The 14,210-nt window shown below is 35.5% G+C and overlaps 1 protein-coding gene across 7 annotated transcripts in view; it reads right to left on the bottom strand.

The window, feature by feature from the left end:
• Positions 1-14,210, bottom strand: part of Cnot4 (CCR4-NOT transcription complex subunit 4) — a 109,906-nt gene that overhangs the window by 61,731 nt on the left and 33,965 nt on the right. For all 7 annotated transcript variants that reach the window (XM_057765166.1, XM_057765192.1, XM_057765175.1 and 4 more), the window contains exon 2: positions 156-420. In XM_057765166.1, coding sequence (XP_057621149.1) covers positions 156-329 — 174 coding nt within the window. In that variant the 5' untranslated portion in view covers positions 330-420. The remainder of the gene's footprint in view (positions 1-155; positions 421-14,210) is intronic.

The raw sequence follows: 14,210 nt of genomic DNA, 5'->3' as shown, positions 1-14,210 counted from the left end.
GTGGAGTCTGAACTGAGGCAACTTCCAGGGGAAGGGGCTTGAAATGGAACTTACACCTGAATAGTTTGTTTTAAAGCCAATCACTCACAGCTATGGGGAAATAACTATACAGTTAAAATCCAGATAGTAAAATAGAATTGTTTAGAAGCACTTACCTTTCTACACGCAGGGCAAAGCCCATTCTCATCAGTGCGAATTCGATGCCAACAAAATCGGCATATCTGGTAGCCACAGGTGCAAGGGAAAAAGTTAATATCGTCTATCTCTAAGGGCTCCATACAAAGAGGGCATTCCACAGGGTCTTCCTTTGCATCAGGACTGCGAGACATCTTCACGCTTGTTAGACAGCAGCAAAGTTTATAATAATTTAAGGGAGAAGGAAATTCAGCACTGAGAGCTAAAATGTAGAACTCTGAAGACCTGCATGAGAAAAAAAATCAAAAACATACCATTTACTACAGGAAAAATACTAACTTTTGCTATAATCACAGGACAGATTTCAGAAATTTTCCTCATATGAAGAAAAAAACTGGCATTATATTAGGTTTCAAATGCAATAGAAACTAAAAGAATTCCCATTTTTTTCCAGCTAAGACATTTAATACTGATCTGAACATTGTTTATAATACATTTTAGAAAAATATAAAATAAAGACCTTCAGTTATAAAATAACCTGAAACCAATGAAATGGCTCAGTGGGTGAACACATTTGCTACACAAGCCTACTGACCTGAGCTCAATCACTAGAGTTCACATGGGAGAGAACCAAGTCCATAAAGTTTTCCTTTGACTTCTACGCACACACCATGACATACTCATTCTCTGTCATAATATCATCCTCTTTCATAATAATAACAACAATAATAATGCTAAAAAGTTCAAAGCTATGCACACTTGACTATGCATCTTCCACTTAAAAGCTAATAAGGGACATAACAATTATGATAAGCAAAATGTACCACAATTAACAAAAGGAACTGATAAAAATCAATTTAATCCCCTGGGCTGGAGAGATGGCTCAGAGGTTAAGAGCTCTGACTGATCTTCCAGAGGTCCTGAGTTCAATTCCCAGCAACCACATGGCAGCTCATAGTCATCTATGAGAGCTGATGCCAACACTATATACCTAACAATAGATAACTCTTAAAAAACCACAGTAGAATGATAATTTTAAAAAAATTAATCACTTATAGTTACATATATAATTATATTACTGAAAAATTTTTGCCAGAGAAAATACAGCTTAAAACCAAGCAAGCATGCCATAACTGCTTACAAGTATGTAATATGATGCCAGTAAAAACTGCTGAACAAATAGATGTATTTATAAAATATTTCTATAGTAAGTACTACAAAAAGCCTGTTTAAAAAAAAATCAGAGAACAAATAGACCTTTCTAACCCAATCATGCTTTGTGAAATGTGAATTCTTTTTAAGTTACAGAGAGTTGAAAACCACAGTTAACAATTTCATGCTGAAGGGTGAGTTGCAATCACTACATGCAGCTGAAAATGGAAAAGCTGCAAACAAGTCTACCTCTGGATGCAGTCCTAGAGCACAAAGGTTTAGAAACAACACAAAATTGAACAAAATGATTTTAAAGGTCACACTGAAGAGCAGAGAGAACAACTGACTCATCTAAGGGCTAAATGTGACAATTAGCCCTATCAGTACTCAACTGTCTGCTATGAAGCTGAACTTCTTACTTCACAAAAGCAGAGAAAATATCAAAGAAACTAAAAAAAAGAAGAAGAAGAAATAGAAATAAACAATAATATTTTAATTTTTAACAGAAATCATATTACAAATCAATACAGATGAAATGGGCGCCCTCTCTCCATTTTTGTTTTTTGACACAAGGTCTCTCTGTAACATAACAGCCCTGGTTGTCCTGAAACTCACTTTGTAGACCAGACTGACCTTGAATGCACAGAGATTCACCTTGTCTCTGTCTCTTGAGTGCTAGGATTAAAGGAAGTGCCACCATCCTATAAGCAGTAAAAAGCATTGGTACAGAAAGTGTCCCAAGTAGGGGCAAATCATTTTATAAATAATAACACTGGTACATATCTAATTTATACTATTAATAAAATAACACCTGGGGGGGTTGCAGAGGACTTTATTCTCAGCACTTGGGTTTCTGAGTTAAGGCTAGGCTAGTCTCCACAGAGAGTTTCAGGACATCCAGGGCTACACAGAGAAACCATGCCTCCAAAAATCAATATAAATAAATAAATAAATAGCACCCAAAGGTAACTGGAAATTTATTTGGTATAATAAACTGCTGAAGTGTTGGAAAAATAAACAGGTGAGGCTTTCTTCGCCCACTTAAGCCGTGTTCACCCAAAATGAGAGGCATAAAAAGATATTGTTGACTAATACAAAAAGAAAACAAAATTAAAAGCAAGTATCCTAGGTTCAGTTCACATTACCCACATGATGACTCTTAAACATCTATAGCTCCAGTTCTAGAAAATTCAACACCCTCTTCTGGCCTTTAAGGGCATATATGAAATCTTCAAAAAAAAATAGACAGACAGACAGCCAAAGGCAGACAGATAGGTAGATAGATAATGAAGAAATAAATAAAAGCCTGTGTCTTTTATTCAATATACTTCCTGTATAAGAAGTTCTTCTACATACACACACCCATATAACAAATATTATATTATGTTAGCAATCATTATATCAAAGAGCAAAATATTGCCAACATAGCATCCAGAAATAGGTAAATCATTAATAGTTAAGATACAGAAATAAAGCTGTGAATGCTTATAATCCCAGCATGAGTGAAGTGGAGACAGGAAGATACAAGAATGCTGTGCGTCTATGCTACATAGCCAGATGTAGGCCATCTAAGGCTACAGTGTGAAACCCTGGTGAGAGAGAGAAAGAGAAATAGCAATTTAATAAATTTTTGTAAGCTGACACAGAAAGAGATCTATTCATTATTTAAACTTTAAAAAGAAGAACAAGCTGAAGAATTACTCTTACTTTATATAACAAGACCTGTATATATAAACTTAATTTCACTAAGAAAATAAGACAAGGATGTTGACATAGCCAAAAAAATAAAAAAATAGAAGTAGTCATCTTCTGTTAGAAAAATCTGTTACTATCTGAGTTGATATAAAAACGTTACTTTTTAAATTAAAGTGTCCAAAACCACTAGGTGGGTTGTTTTCATTTTCTTGAGAAAATGCTTGACTTTGATGACTAGATGGGGGATGCTGTTTTCTATCATACAATATGAGGGAAGCCAAGCTGTACACTCCTATTTTTTACATAAAGAAAACTGACCGGAAATTCAGAGGAACTACATGTGATATGATATGTTCCTGAAATGTCTTCCTACAAGTCTGCAATTTTATTTAAAATTTAAAGTTTAAAAAAAGAAATGGATATGTATTTATAAACAATCCAATATTCCTAGCTTGTAAATCTGGATTAGCCATTTTTTCTATATTAAAACCAGGAATGTGGAATAGAATTCTGCTGAGTACCGTGAGCATTTAAAACTAGAAAATAGTCTCCTACACAGCGTCCACCAATAGGAAACTAACCTGAAATTAAGAACTGCTATGTATACCTCTAATATCTGTGGCTTTAAGATGTTTCTTTCCTCTTCTTTTCTGTCCTTATTTTTTGGGGGGTGGGGGGGGTGGGGTGGGGGAGATACAGGGGAAGGAAAGGGCCTCTCAATGCAGCCCTGGCTGTCCTGGAACTCACTATGTAAACCAGACTATCCTCAAAGTCATTTCATTCGCCTGTCTCTGCTTCCTGAGTGCTGGAATTAAAGACATGCACCACCATGCCCAACTGAAAGACTTTTTCTTAACTACTATCATTTGCATATTAGTGAAGTAATTTACTGAATGTTGAGAAGGAAACAATATATTGGGGCTTAGAAATACCAAATCTTTCTAGAAAGTGTACCTCTACAAATAAAAAAATAAATAAATAACACTTTCAAGGTTTCTTTAAAATTATTTTTAATTTTTAAAGGTTTTTAAACTGTATATTTCACATTGAGAAAGGAAGGAAAGACAAAGTAGCATGAGATAGTATAATAGATAATACAAAAGCAACTTCATCTGAATACTTTTGGTATAATGGACAGATTCCACAGAAGTGGGTTACCAAATGTTATCCAAAAATCGTAAAATATATGTGGATAATCTGACATTTGAAGAAAAAGAGCTCATTTCCACCTCACCTTTTCCACTACTACATATATGATCTTGGGTAACACAGTCCAAAATTCTAGGATTTGACTTACCTCAAAAAACTGCAAACAGGGACAGTGAGATAGCTCAGAGAATACAGGTGCTTGCCACCAAGCCTAAAGATCTGACTTTGATCCCTTGAAGTCATCTGGTAGAAAAGATGAACCAACTTCTGCATATTGTCCCTTGATAACATAGAGTTTGTGGTGCATACAAGCAAGCAAACACACACATAGTAAAACTACACATAGAAATTTAAATTTTAAAAAATTATTGTAAAAAGTATTTCTGCCAAAAGAGGGCAATATCTCAGAAAGATAGTCAAAAATTAAAAAAGGGACAATGAGAAAAGAACCTGATAAAAGTAAAAATAAAAAGAATAACATATAAAGTATTGGCAGCTAACTTGCAAGTCTTAAGAATGATAATAATAAAAAAACTAGTAAATAACAACATATAGGTAGGAGAAAAGCAAAATAAACTAATACACCCTCAAGTCCAACTGTAAAGATGTTAAAGTTTAAAGTGCAAACACGTAACACTCTACAATTACTAATTCCATATCCTTATAGCTACATTAGAGAAATGGGTGACCATTTGTGATGTGCCCAAATTCCCTAAATAAATGTTTATAAACATTTGTTTACAATTAAAGGGAGATATGCTATAGAGATGAATACTTTGCATTGGTATGGATATTGGTTTACTGATACAAATTTTAGGTCAATTTTGTTATGTGTATATTTCTGTTCCTGATTAACGTATTTTGTTTCTATGGCTCATTTAAAAATGTAATGTATAATTAAGAAATACAGGTTAATAATCATCTATAATAGTCAAGCCTGTAGTCATGTTAGTTAGGTTTTCTAATGTACAGAGACATATTTCAGAGGGACAGGTATTCTACAAACCTTTCAAAGACTAACAGAATATGGCATTTAAAATGTCTTAAAAACTTAGGATTTTTCATGACAATGAGACTTATCTGCTCCTGGCAGCCCCAATTTACTTCAGGAGGATGATGAACATCAAAGAGGTTCCTTACAGAGTTTGTTGGATATTTGGGCAAGAAACTTCTCTTGCCTGGACTGCTTGATAGCATGCTGTATAAATTGGACATGCAGGAACCCACAAAAAAAAAAAAAAAAAAATGACTGCTTAAGTTACCTTAAAAAGGTGAGACTATCCTTCAGGGTTCTGTTTTATGAAAGAGTCTGCCAGACATTCTACAGGATACAAAAAAAAAAAAAAAGTGACAAACTGCCAAAAGAGGTGAAACAGTCTTTTGAATTTCCGATATCATGAAAGAGTCTACTGGATACTATGGACCTGTAGAGGGGCATATAGAAACTATATATGTAGAGGGGCTAAAGATGGATGTCCCAATGTTACAGCTTTGGGTGACTCTCCAGGCAGCAAGCTGTCTCTGCTAATTCTAAAGTTTTAAAAGTTGCTTTAAATGCACTTTCTGTTAACTTAGATAATATTATATCCTTCTAAGGTCTTTAATGGTGCTAAAAAATATAGTTATAACTATAGCTTTCCTTAGTTATAATAAAAGTTAAATAGAAATAAATATTGCAACTGTAATTCTTGCCTGTTTTGTTATATATAATTTTACTATGCTAAAGTTAAAACCTTCCTTTTTATTTAGACAAAAAAGGGGAGGTGATATGGCATCCCCTATGAATGCTGTGAATATGCTTTATTACCATGGTTAACAAAGAAGGTGCTTTGGGCCTATTGCAGTGCAGAATAGAGCAAGGCAGGATTTCCAAGAAGAGATAGAAGAGAAAAGAAGGTAGAGTCAGAGAGACGCCCAAAGGAGAGAGATGCTAAGACCTTCCCTGGTAAGCCACAGTCAGGTGGCAATACACAGATTAATAGGAATGGGTTAATTTAAGATATGAGTTATCCAAAAATATGCTTAGATAGGCCAAGCAATGTTTTAATTAATACAGTTTCTATGTGACTATTTCGGGTCTGGCCAGCCGGGAAACAAGCAGCCTGTGCCTACAAATTTGTATGAGGAGACAGGTATGAGGAGCACTGTTTTGCTATAGTAATGGGCTAAATGTCCATTAATGAGAAATGGTAGGTTTGTTAATTAAAATATAGTTTTAAGGACCAAGATGGCACTCGGGAGGTGGAACAGGAGGATTGTTACAAGTTCCAAGACAGCCTGAGCAGGAAGTGGAAAGTAGGTAAATACATTTTCTCTCATATGTAGATCCTAACTAATTTACATAAGCATGTATTTATGTGGAAGTGAATGCGAACACACGTAGGAAACTAGAAAGAGGCTCATGGGGGGTGCTTTAAGGAAGATGGGTGAAAAGGATTAACAGAACATATGAGATATGAAAGAAGGAGGAGCACGTGGGGCACAAGAGCACAAGAAAGGGAACACAGGCAAGGAGATAGGTAAGGGGGAGGAACAGGCAGATGATCAGCTAAAGCTAAGAGTATGTAAAAACAACAGAAGGAAACCTAATGCTAATTAATGCTAACAATGCCAATCAAAGGTTCATAAAATTTTTAATAAAGTTTGTACCTGAACAAGAGTGACATAATAAAGATGAATCTACATATATCAAAAAATGAATGAAACGGCTACTGGAAGTACTGAATAACAAGTTTTGTATTTAAAATGTTTTCTAAATAGCTGGGTGTGCTGGTTCAGAGGAAGGTGGATCTTTGACCTTCTGGATAGCCTAGTCTACATAGTGAGTGCCAGGATAGTCAAGGAGATAGAAACCCTATCTCAAAATAAATAAAACAAAAATAATTAATTATATAATGAACTCATAGGGGTAAATGACATAAATACTAGCGGTGAGAACATGAAAGAAACAGGAAGCCTAGAAACTAGAAACTTGAACCTTATCTGTGCTTCTTTGGGGCGAGGGTCCTAGGAATTGACCTTGCTTCTTCTGGAAGAGCAGCCAGTGCTCTCAATCACTAAGCCATCTTGTCAGTCCCAATCTATGTTCTTTCTTGTGCAAACTATCCATGTTTTTCTTCTCTAACAGCAATTTTTTAAAACTCTTCCACAACTGAGATCTTACTAGTTGAGGAGTAGAGTGCATAGACATTTCTCTTTTTTTCTTCTTTTCTTTTTTTTTTTTTCTTTTGGTTTTTTGAGACAGGGCTTCTCTGTGTAACAGTCCTGGCTGTCCTGGAACTCACTCTGTAGACCAGGGCGGCCTGAAACTCACTGATATCCACCTGCCTCTGCATCCCAGTACTGGGATTAAAGGTATGCACTACCACTGCCAGGGTGACATTTCAATTCTTAAAACATGCACCCAAACTCTGAAGAGTCATACATTCTGTTCATGTACCCAAAAGAGCCATGTGTTATTTCTCTCTGAACTTATTCCAGTAATATTCCAGTCCCAAACTTGGCAGGTTTTACATAAAAATCAAATGTTCATAATCCTTAATTTTATTGATTTACAATATTATACCACATACAGAACATACTCAAAATTTCCATCTTTCACAACATATTATCACAACTGTTAGGAAAATTGACTGCCATGACCAATAACTACAGTTCTGAAAAGGCAAAAACAGGGAGTGGGTTTTTTGGCAAGCAGTTCTACTAGAAACACAAGACCAGATATAACTGAAAATATTCCTGACACAAATGCACGACTGAGATTCCAAAATTACCTTTCAGCATGCTCTGTGCTGTAGGATATAAAACTAGCTTCCTCTTCAGGATGTTAGGGTGACCCCTGAGACAAGTCACAACTTCTCCTGATTCAGTACCCAAATTGTTTTTTAAAGATAACTTTTTAAAGAACATTAAACTTTCAACCTTTTGAATTTAAGGAATGTGTCTATTTTGTTCTATATTGTACCACAGACACAGACTGCAGACTATAGCTTCCCAGAACTGTATATGAAGGGATGAGAATCCTCAAAGAGTGACTCAGGAGAAATGCATACAACTAGTATTTGTCATTTAATCACAGGGCCAGAGATAATCTGCTTCCATTTAAATGTTCCTTTATTTTTGAACTTTTAGACATGAATACTTGCTTTCTAACAAAAAAAAACATTAAATCTTAAGCACAGCTAACAAACAAGAATAAAATGATTGATGAGACCCAAACAAACAAACAAAACAAAACAAAAAAACAGCACCAACATGCTCCCTATTAATATTCTCTCAGAAAGCAGCTAGGAGTTTTCTTTAAAAAGGGGGGGGGGGCATAGCCTGGTGAAGGTATCATTAATAAGATAAAAGCAAATCTGCATAGAATCAAAGTAAGATGAATAGAGTGTGGCATTTACTATTCCCTACCACAATTGTGCAAACTAAGAGAAAAGAGTTCCTTCTGTCAGTTATTTTCAATTCTGAAAAAAATAATAGGTGGATTCCAGGGAAACAACTTGACAGAAGGGCATACCTATTTAAAAGTCTAAGGATGAACCCAGCCCTGTACTTCAAACAAATTTATCCAGGTATCACAAGCTTTTCCCTTAGTCCAGACTTAGGAAATTGTCCTTATAGCATTATTTCTTATCAATTTACAATGTATCAGTAGTGATGGACACAATAGCTTTAATTTTAGAAGAAATACTAAATATGGCAAATGACTGTAGTCACAAACACTTGAGATCTGAAGCCTGGAGGATTTTTTTTGAGACCAATGAGAAGGCAGGCAACTAATGAGTCATGTGGAGGTGGTGAGGGTTGTCAGGAAGGAAGGGAAGAACCCAGACCTATATATAAGCTTATAGGCACACATCTATAAGCTTTCCAGAGGCTAAAACATGACTGCTGTGAGTTCCAGGTTAGATAAAGCTAAGTACTGGATCAAACTAGCCCAGGGCATTGTGTATTCTTAGGCAAACCCTGAACTGCTGTGCAATAGCCTTAGTGTTTGGTTTTTGAGGTTGCTTTGCTATGTATAGACCTGTCAGACCTCTGACTCTCAGGTGCTGGCATTACAGGAGTGTACACAACTCCTGGCTGTTATTTTTTGGGAAAATTTTTCTTTTGGTATTAAGACTCTATTATACAGCAGCTCAGGCAGGCATCAATCTTTCAACAATTCTTCTGCCGTCACCTCTGGAGTACTTTGAGCATAGATATGTGCTTCTGTACCTAGATATTATTTTAAAAATTCTGATTTTGTATATGAATATTGGTTTGATAAACATTTTTTCTTTTTTTCTTTTTCTCCCCCCCCCCCTTTGGTTTTTCAAGACAGGGTCTCTCTGAGTACCCTTGGCTGTCCTGGAACTCACTCTGTAGACCAGGCTGGCCTTGAATTAAGAGAGGTCCACCTGCTTCTGCCTCCCAACTACTGGTCTTAAAGGTGTGCACCACCACTGCCTGGCATGGTGAAAATCTTTTACAACAATGAATTAGTTGTGCATAGCACAGAATATTTTTGGTAGTACTATTTTAAGTTAAGTGCTGTTAAACTGTTAACATTCTAGAATTTACTGAGTCACAACAAAAAGAGTAGGAAATTAAAAAGCAGGATTTTCCTTATTCTAAAAGGATTAATAGCTTCTCTGTGTTTTAAGCCCCTTAAATGTCTTAGTATTTAATTTTATCCTGAATGTCTGGGAAACAAAATATCAGGAAAATAAAGGTCTGGAAAACAAGTTTTAACAAGAAAAAAATAGTTAAACATAGTAGTGAGTTTGAAATAATGAAGGAAAATACTAGGCTTTAACTAAAAAGGAAATGAAATGGTTTGTATGAAAATAGTAGAAAGAAATGAGAAGAATGAAGAACAAACACCTAATGTGAACAATTAAAATTAAGCTGATATTTAGTTACTTAGTTACAAGTTTTGTTTGGATTTTTTGAGACAGGGTCTCTGTGTAGCTCTGGCTGTCCTGGAACTCGCTCTGTAGATCAGGCTGACCTCAAACTCACAGAGATCTGCCTTTCTCTGCCTCCTGAAAGCTGGGATTAAAGGTGTGCACCACCAATATCCAGCCAGTTACAAGTATTTCTAATACCACTTTTTATAATGTAATTAGTCTTCCTATGTTAAAAAAAGTAATACAACTAACATATTCCATTACATTATTATAAAAACTACAGAGTACTAATGGAGAAAATTAAAGAGTGAAACCATGCTATAAACAGTTATAATAAAAAGCTGTATCTGAAAACTATACTATCACACTTAAAAAAATAATAAATAACCTAAACTTTCATAGTGACCAGAACATCAGTACTTTATTATCTCACCAATGATCCAAGACTAGGCAAATTATGAAAATTATTGGTAACACTTGCAATACTTCTAAAAGCATTAAAAAACAAAATGGGGGGGGTAATTGCAGAGAGATAATGAGTAGTTAAGAGTACATAATGCTCTTGCAAAAAACCCACATTTCTTTCCCAGAATGGAAGTGGGTAGCTCACAACCACCTGTAACTCCAGCTCAAGGATAATGTCCTCTTCTGGACTCAGTGGGTACTGCACTCACATTAACAAAGACCACGACACAGACCCGCCATTAAAAAAGAAAACGAAATCTTTAAAAATGTCCTGTTTCCCAGCGTGGTCTATAAAGTAAGATACAGGACAGCCAGGGCTACACAGAGAAACCCTGTTTTGAAAAGAAAAGAAAAAAACATCCCATTTCAACAGAATAGAGATATATTAACTAAGCAGAGATCCATATCCATGAGAAACACAAAATTTGCATGATGTCTCTAATAACCCAGATGACAACCCTTCAAGAAAGTTTGCTTTAGTTATAAAGTTAGATTTATAAGATTATGTTCCCTTAAAAAGGCTAAAATGTTATTGTATTAAGCAAACATAAGCACACAGTTCTTTGTACTTGTAGTTAAAATGACAGAAGTGGATGAGGAACAATAGGGAAGTAGAGATAAACAAAGCTAGAGGAAACTAGACAATAAATCTAATACTAAAATCCTAATAAGTAAACTTAATAGATTTAAACTATTCTAAACACAATACTAGCAAAATCAAATAAATCACATTATAGAGTTCCTAGAAGTTCAAGTATTCTGTTAAGTCAAAATTATGAATGACCTCAATAAATCAGAACAAAACAGTATCCATCTCAAGAAATTAAAAAGTAAGTTGAAAGACAAGACTAAAATCCCTTAATACTAAAGGCAGACATAGCTCTCAACCTGTAACCTCATCAATGGTAGACACAGACAGACAGGTTACAGGCGCTCCTTAGCTAGTGTAGTGAAATAGAGGAACTGAGATTCGGTTCCGAGTACCTGCCTCAAAAGAATAAGATGGAGAACAATTAAGAAATATACCTAATAACCTCCCCTGCCTCACAGGCCATATATGGGTAGATGTGCCCACTCACACACAAACACAACACAAAACAAACTAATGATAAAAAGATAACCCTTTCACATGGTAATGGACATATACACTAATACATTCTAAATTCAGGTCAAATATAAATTCTATCACTACAATATTTCAGAAACTATAACCAATGAAAGGGAGAAACAGACATTATTATAGATAACAAATTTAAAAAGCATCAATAAATACTAAAGAAACTGTGTGTTAGTAAATTTAATATATAAAAGGAAATGCCTAGATACCAAGAAAATAATCTTTTAAAATGGACAGGGAAAGCCAGGAGGTGGTGACACACACCTTTAATCGTAACACTCAGTAGGCAGAGGCAGGCAGTTAGAGGCCACCCTGGTCTACAACATAATGAGTTCTACGACAGCCAGGGTCACACAGAAAAATCTTGCCTCATAAAACAAACAAACAAACAAGACAAGATGCTTAATCACATTAGATTAAGTTTAAGCAAAAGGATGTAACTGAAAATATATGTATAACATCCAGATCATCTTAAGTGCATAGATAGTTTCTTGCCTATTGAGGGGAAAGGGACAAGCTAACAGTGAAATCCCAAAGAGAACGGCAGAGCTAACTTAGTAATAACCTAGGGATTCCTAGAGGCTCTTGCTGAGAACAAACCAATCTTGTTAATCCTCTCCAATGGACTTTTAGGTAAAAGAAAAAGAAACTAACTTCTTTACACCACTATGTTCTGGAGTCCCTTGTAACAGCAACTTGATCTAATATGTACCCTTTCTAAATTTTTCATATAATTTTTTTTTTCAGTGCCAGGGATCAAACCCAGGATCTCCCATACACTAGGCAGGTGCTCTACTACTAAACTAACACTCCTGATACCTTATATAATTATATAAAACAATAAACTGTGGACTTTAAAAAGAAATAGAACAAGCGGGGGGGGGGGGGGATTTCCCATTCTACCATCAAATCACCACTGCCATTTTTTAAAAATGAAATTATATAACTTTTTATAATGAAAATACATGGCATCTATGTCAGGAGTATACATGTATACATATTTTACAACAAGAGCAAATGCACAGAGCATACAGGATACTTTGAAAAGAACAGTGTCTCTAAATGTATTCAGTCTCATTAAATTGCTTAAATTTAAACAAAACACTAAATTTTACAAGCATGTATCATTCCCATATGCATTTCACTTATGCTAAAGAAAGATAAGGAACTTATAAAATGTATAAACATTTTCTTTTTTTGTTTTTCGAGACAGGGTTTCTCTGTGGTTTTGGATCCTGTCCTGGAACTAGCTCTTGTAGACCAGGCTGGTCTCGAACTCACAGAGATCCGCCTGCCTCTGCCTCCCAAGTGCTGGGATTAAAGGCGTGCGCCACCACCGCCCGGCGGATGTATAAACATTTTCAACCTTCCCTATATTCAATGACAGAAGGAAGGGGTATGGAGATTTAAGATCTATTGTAAAAATCTATGTAATTTACATGCTACTCCATAATACAAATGAGTTTGTTACTATGCTTTAAGTATTAAGAAATGCAATGTTTCAGAGGGTGTATTTTCCCCAGGTGTTGTTTAACAGCCATTCACCTTTTTTTTCAGACAGGGTCTCTGAATGGTCTAGTACTCAAAAACAGGCCGGATTGGCTGGTTAAGTGAAATCCAGGGATCCAGCTTCTTCATCTCCTCAGTGCTGGAATTAAAAGTGTGCAATACTATGCTAGGTTTTTTCACTTGGTGCTGGGAATCAAACTCAGGTTCTAACAAGTAATTTACAAATGGGGCCATCACCTAAGCATCTACTTGTACTTTTCCTCATCTACAAATTTTTAGAGAACTGAAGTTCATTTTTAAAGTAGCTAAGTGCAAGCTAGACGTGACGGCATATGCCTATAATCCCAGCACTCAGAAGCAGAAGATAAGAAATTTAAGGCTAACCTTGGCTACACAATGAGTTCAAAGTCAGACTGGAATAAAAAAGACCTTATCTCAAAACACCTTAAAGTAAAATAAAAATAGATAAAACAGCTAATCTATAGCTGTTCACTATACCAGATATAGTGCCAGACATTTATAACAATGTTGGTGATGCTTGAGGAGAATTAACTGTATCCTCAATGGCCTTCATTATAGTTACACAGGCAAACTTCAGGTACTTTGAGATTTAAACCCTTAGCAGCCATAATCTAAACATAGTGAAGCAAACTACTGTGGAACTCTATCTGCTCCATGCTGCCATTAGTTTCCCATCACACTGAGTCAACTTCCATTAGTCAACAGACTATAATGTAAATATGTAAACTCTTCAAAAAAATCTAACCATCACAAGTAAATACAAAATAGGATTTTTGAGAATGCAGGGAACAACAAAATATTGATGCTTTATATAAATTATACAGTACTTTTTTCTACTTTGTCAAAATTTAAAGTCACCTGTTAGCTTAGCAAAATAAAATACAAATCTGAAAAGATGCCTCAGCAGTTAAGAAAGCTTGTTGCTCTTTCAGAGGACTGAGTTCAGTTCTCAGAACCCAAGTGGGCACTCAAAGCTGCCTGTAGCTTCAGCTCCAGAGGATCCAATGGCACCCTCTCTGGTCTCTGATGCCAAATGCACTCACATGTTCACACACACACACACACACACACACACA

The sequence above is a fragment of the Chionomys nivalis genome, chromosome 1 (genome assembly GCF_950005125.1).
Source record: "Chionomys nivalis chromosome 1, mChiNiv1.1, whole genome shotgun sequence".
Lineage (NCBI taxonomy): Eukaryota > Metazoa > Chordata > Mammalia > Rodentia > Cricetidae > Chionomys > Chionomys nivalis.
The sequence above is the reverse complement of the archived record's forward strand: the minus strand, read 5'-3'. Positions and strand labels throughout refer to the sequence as shown.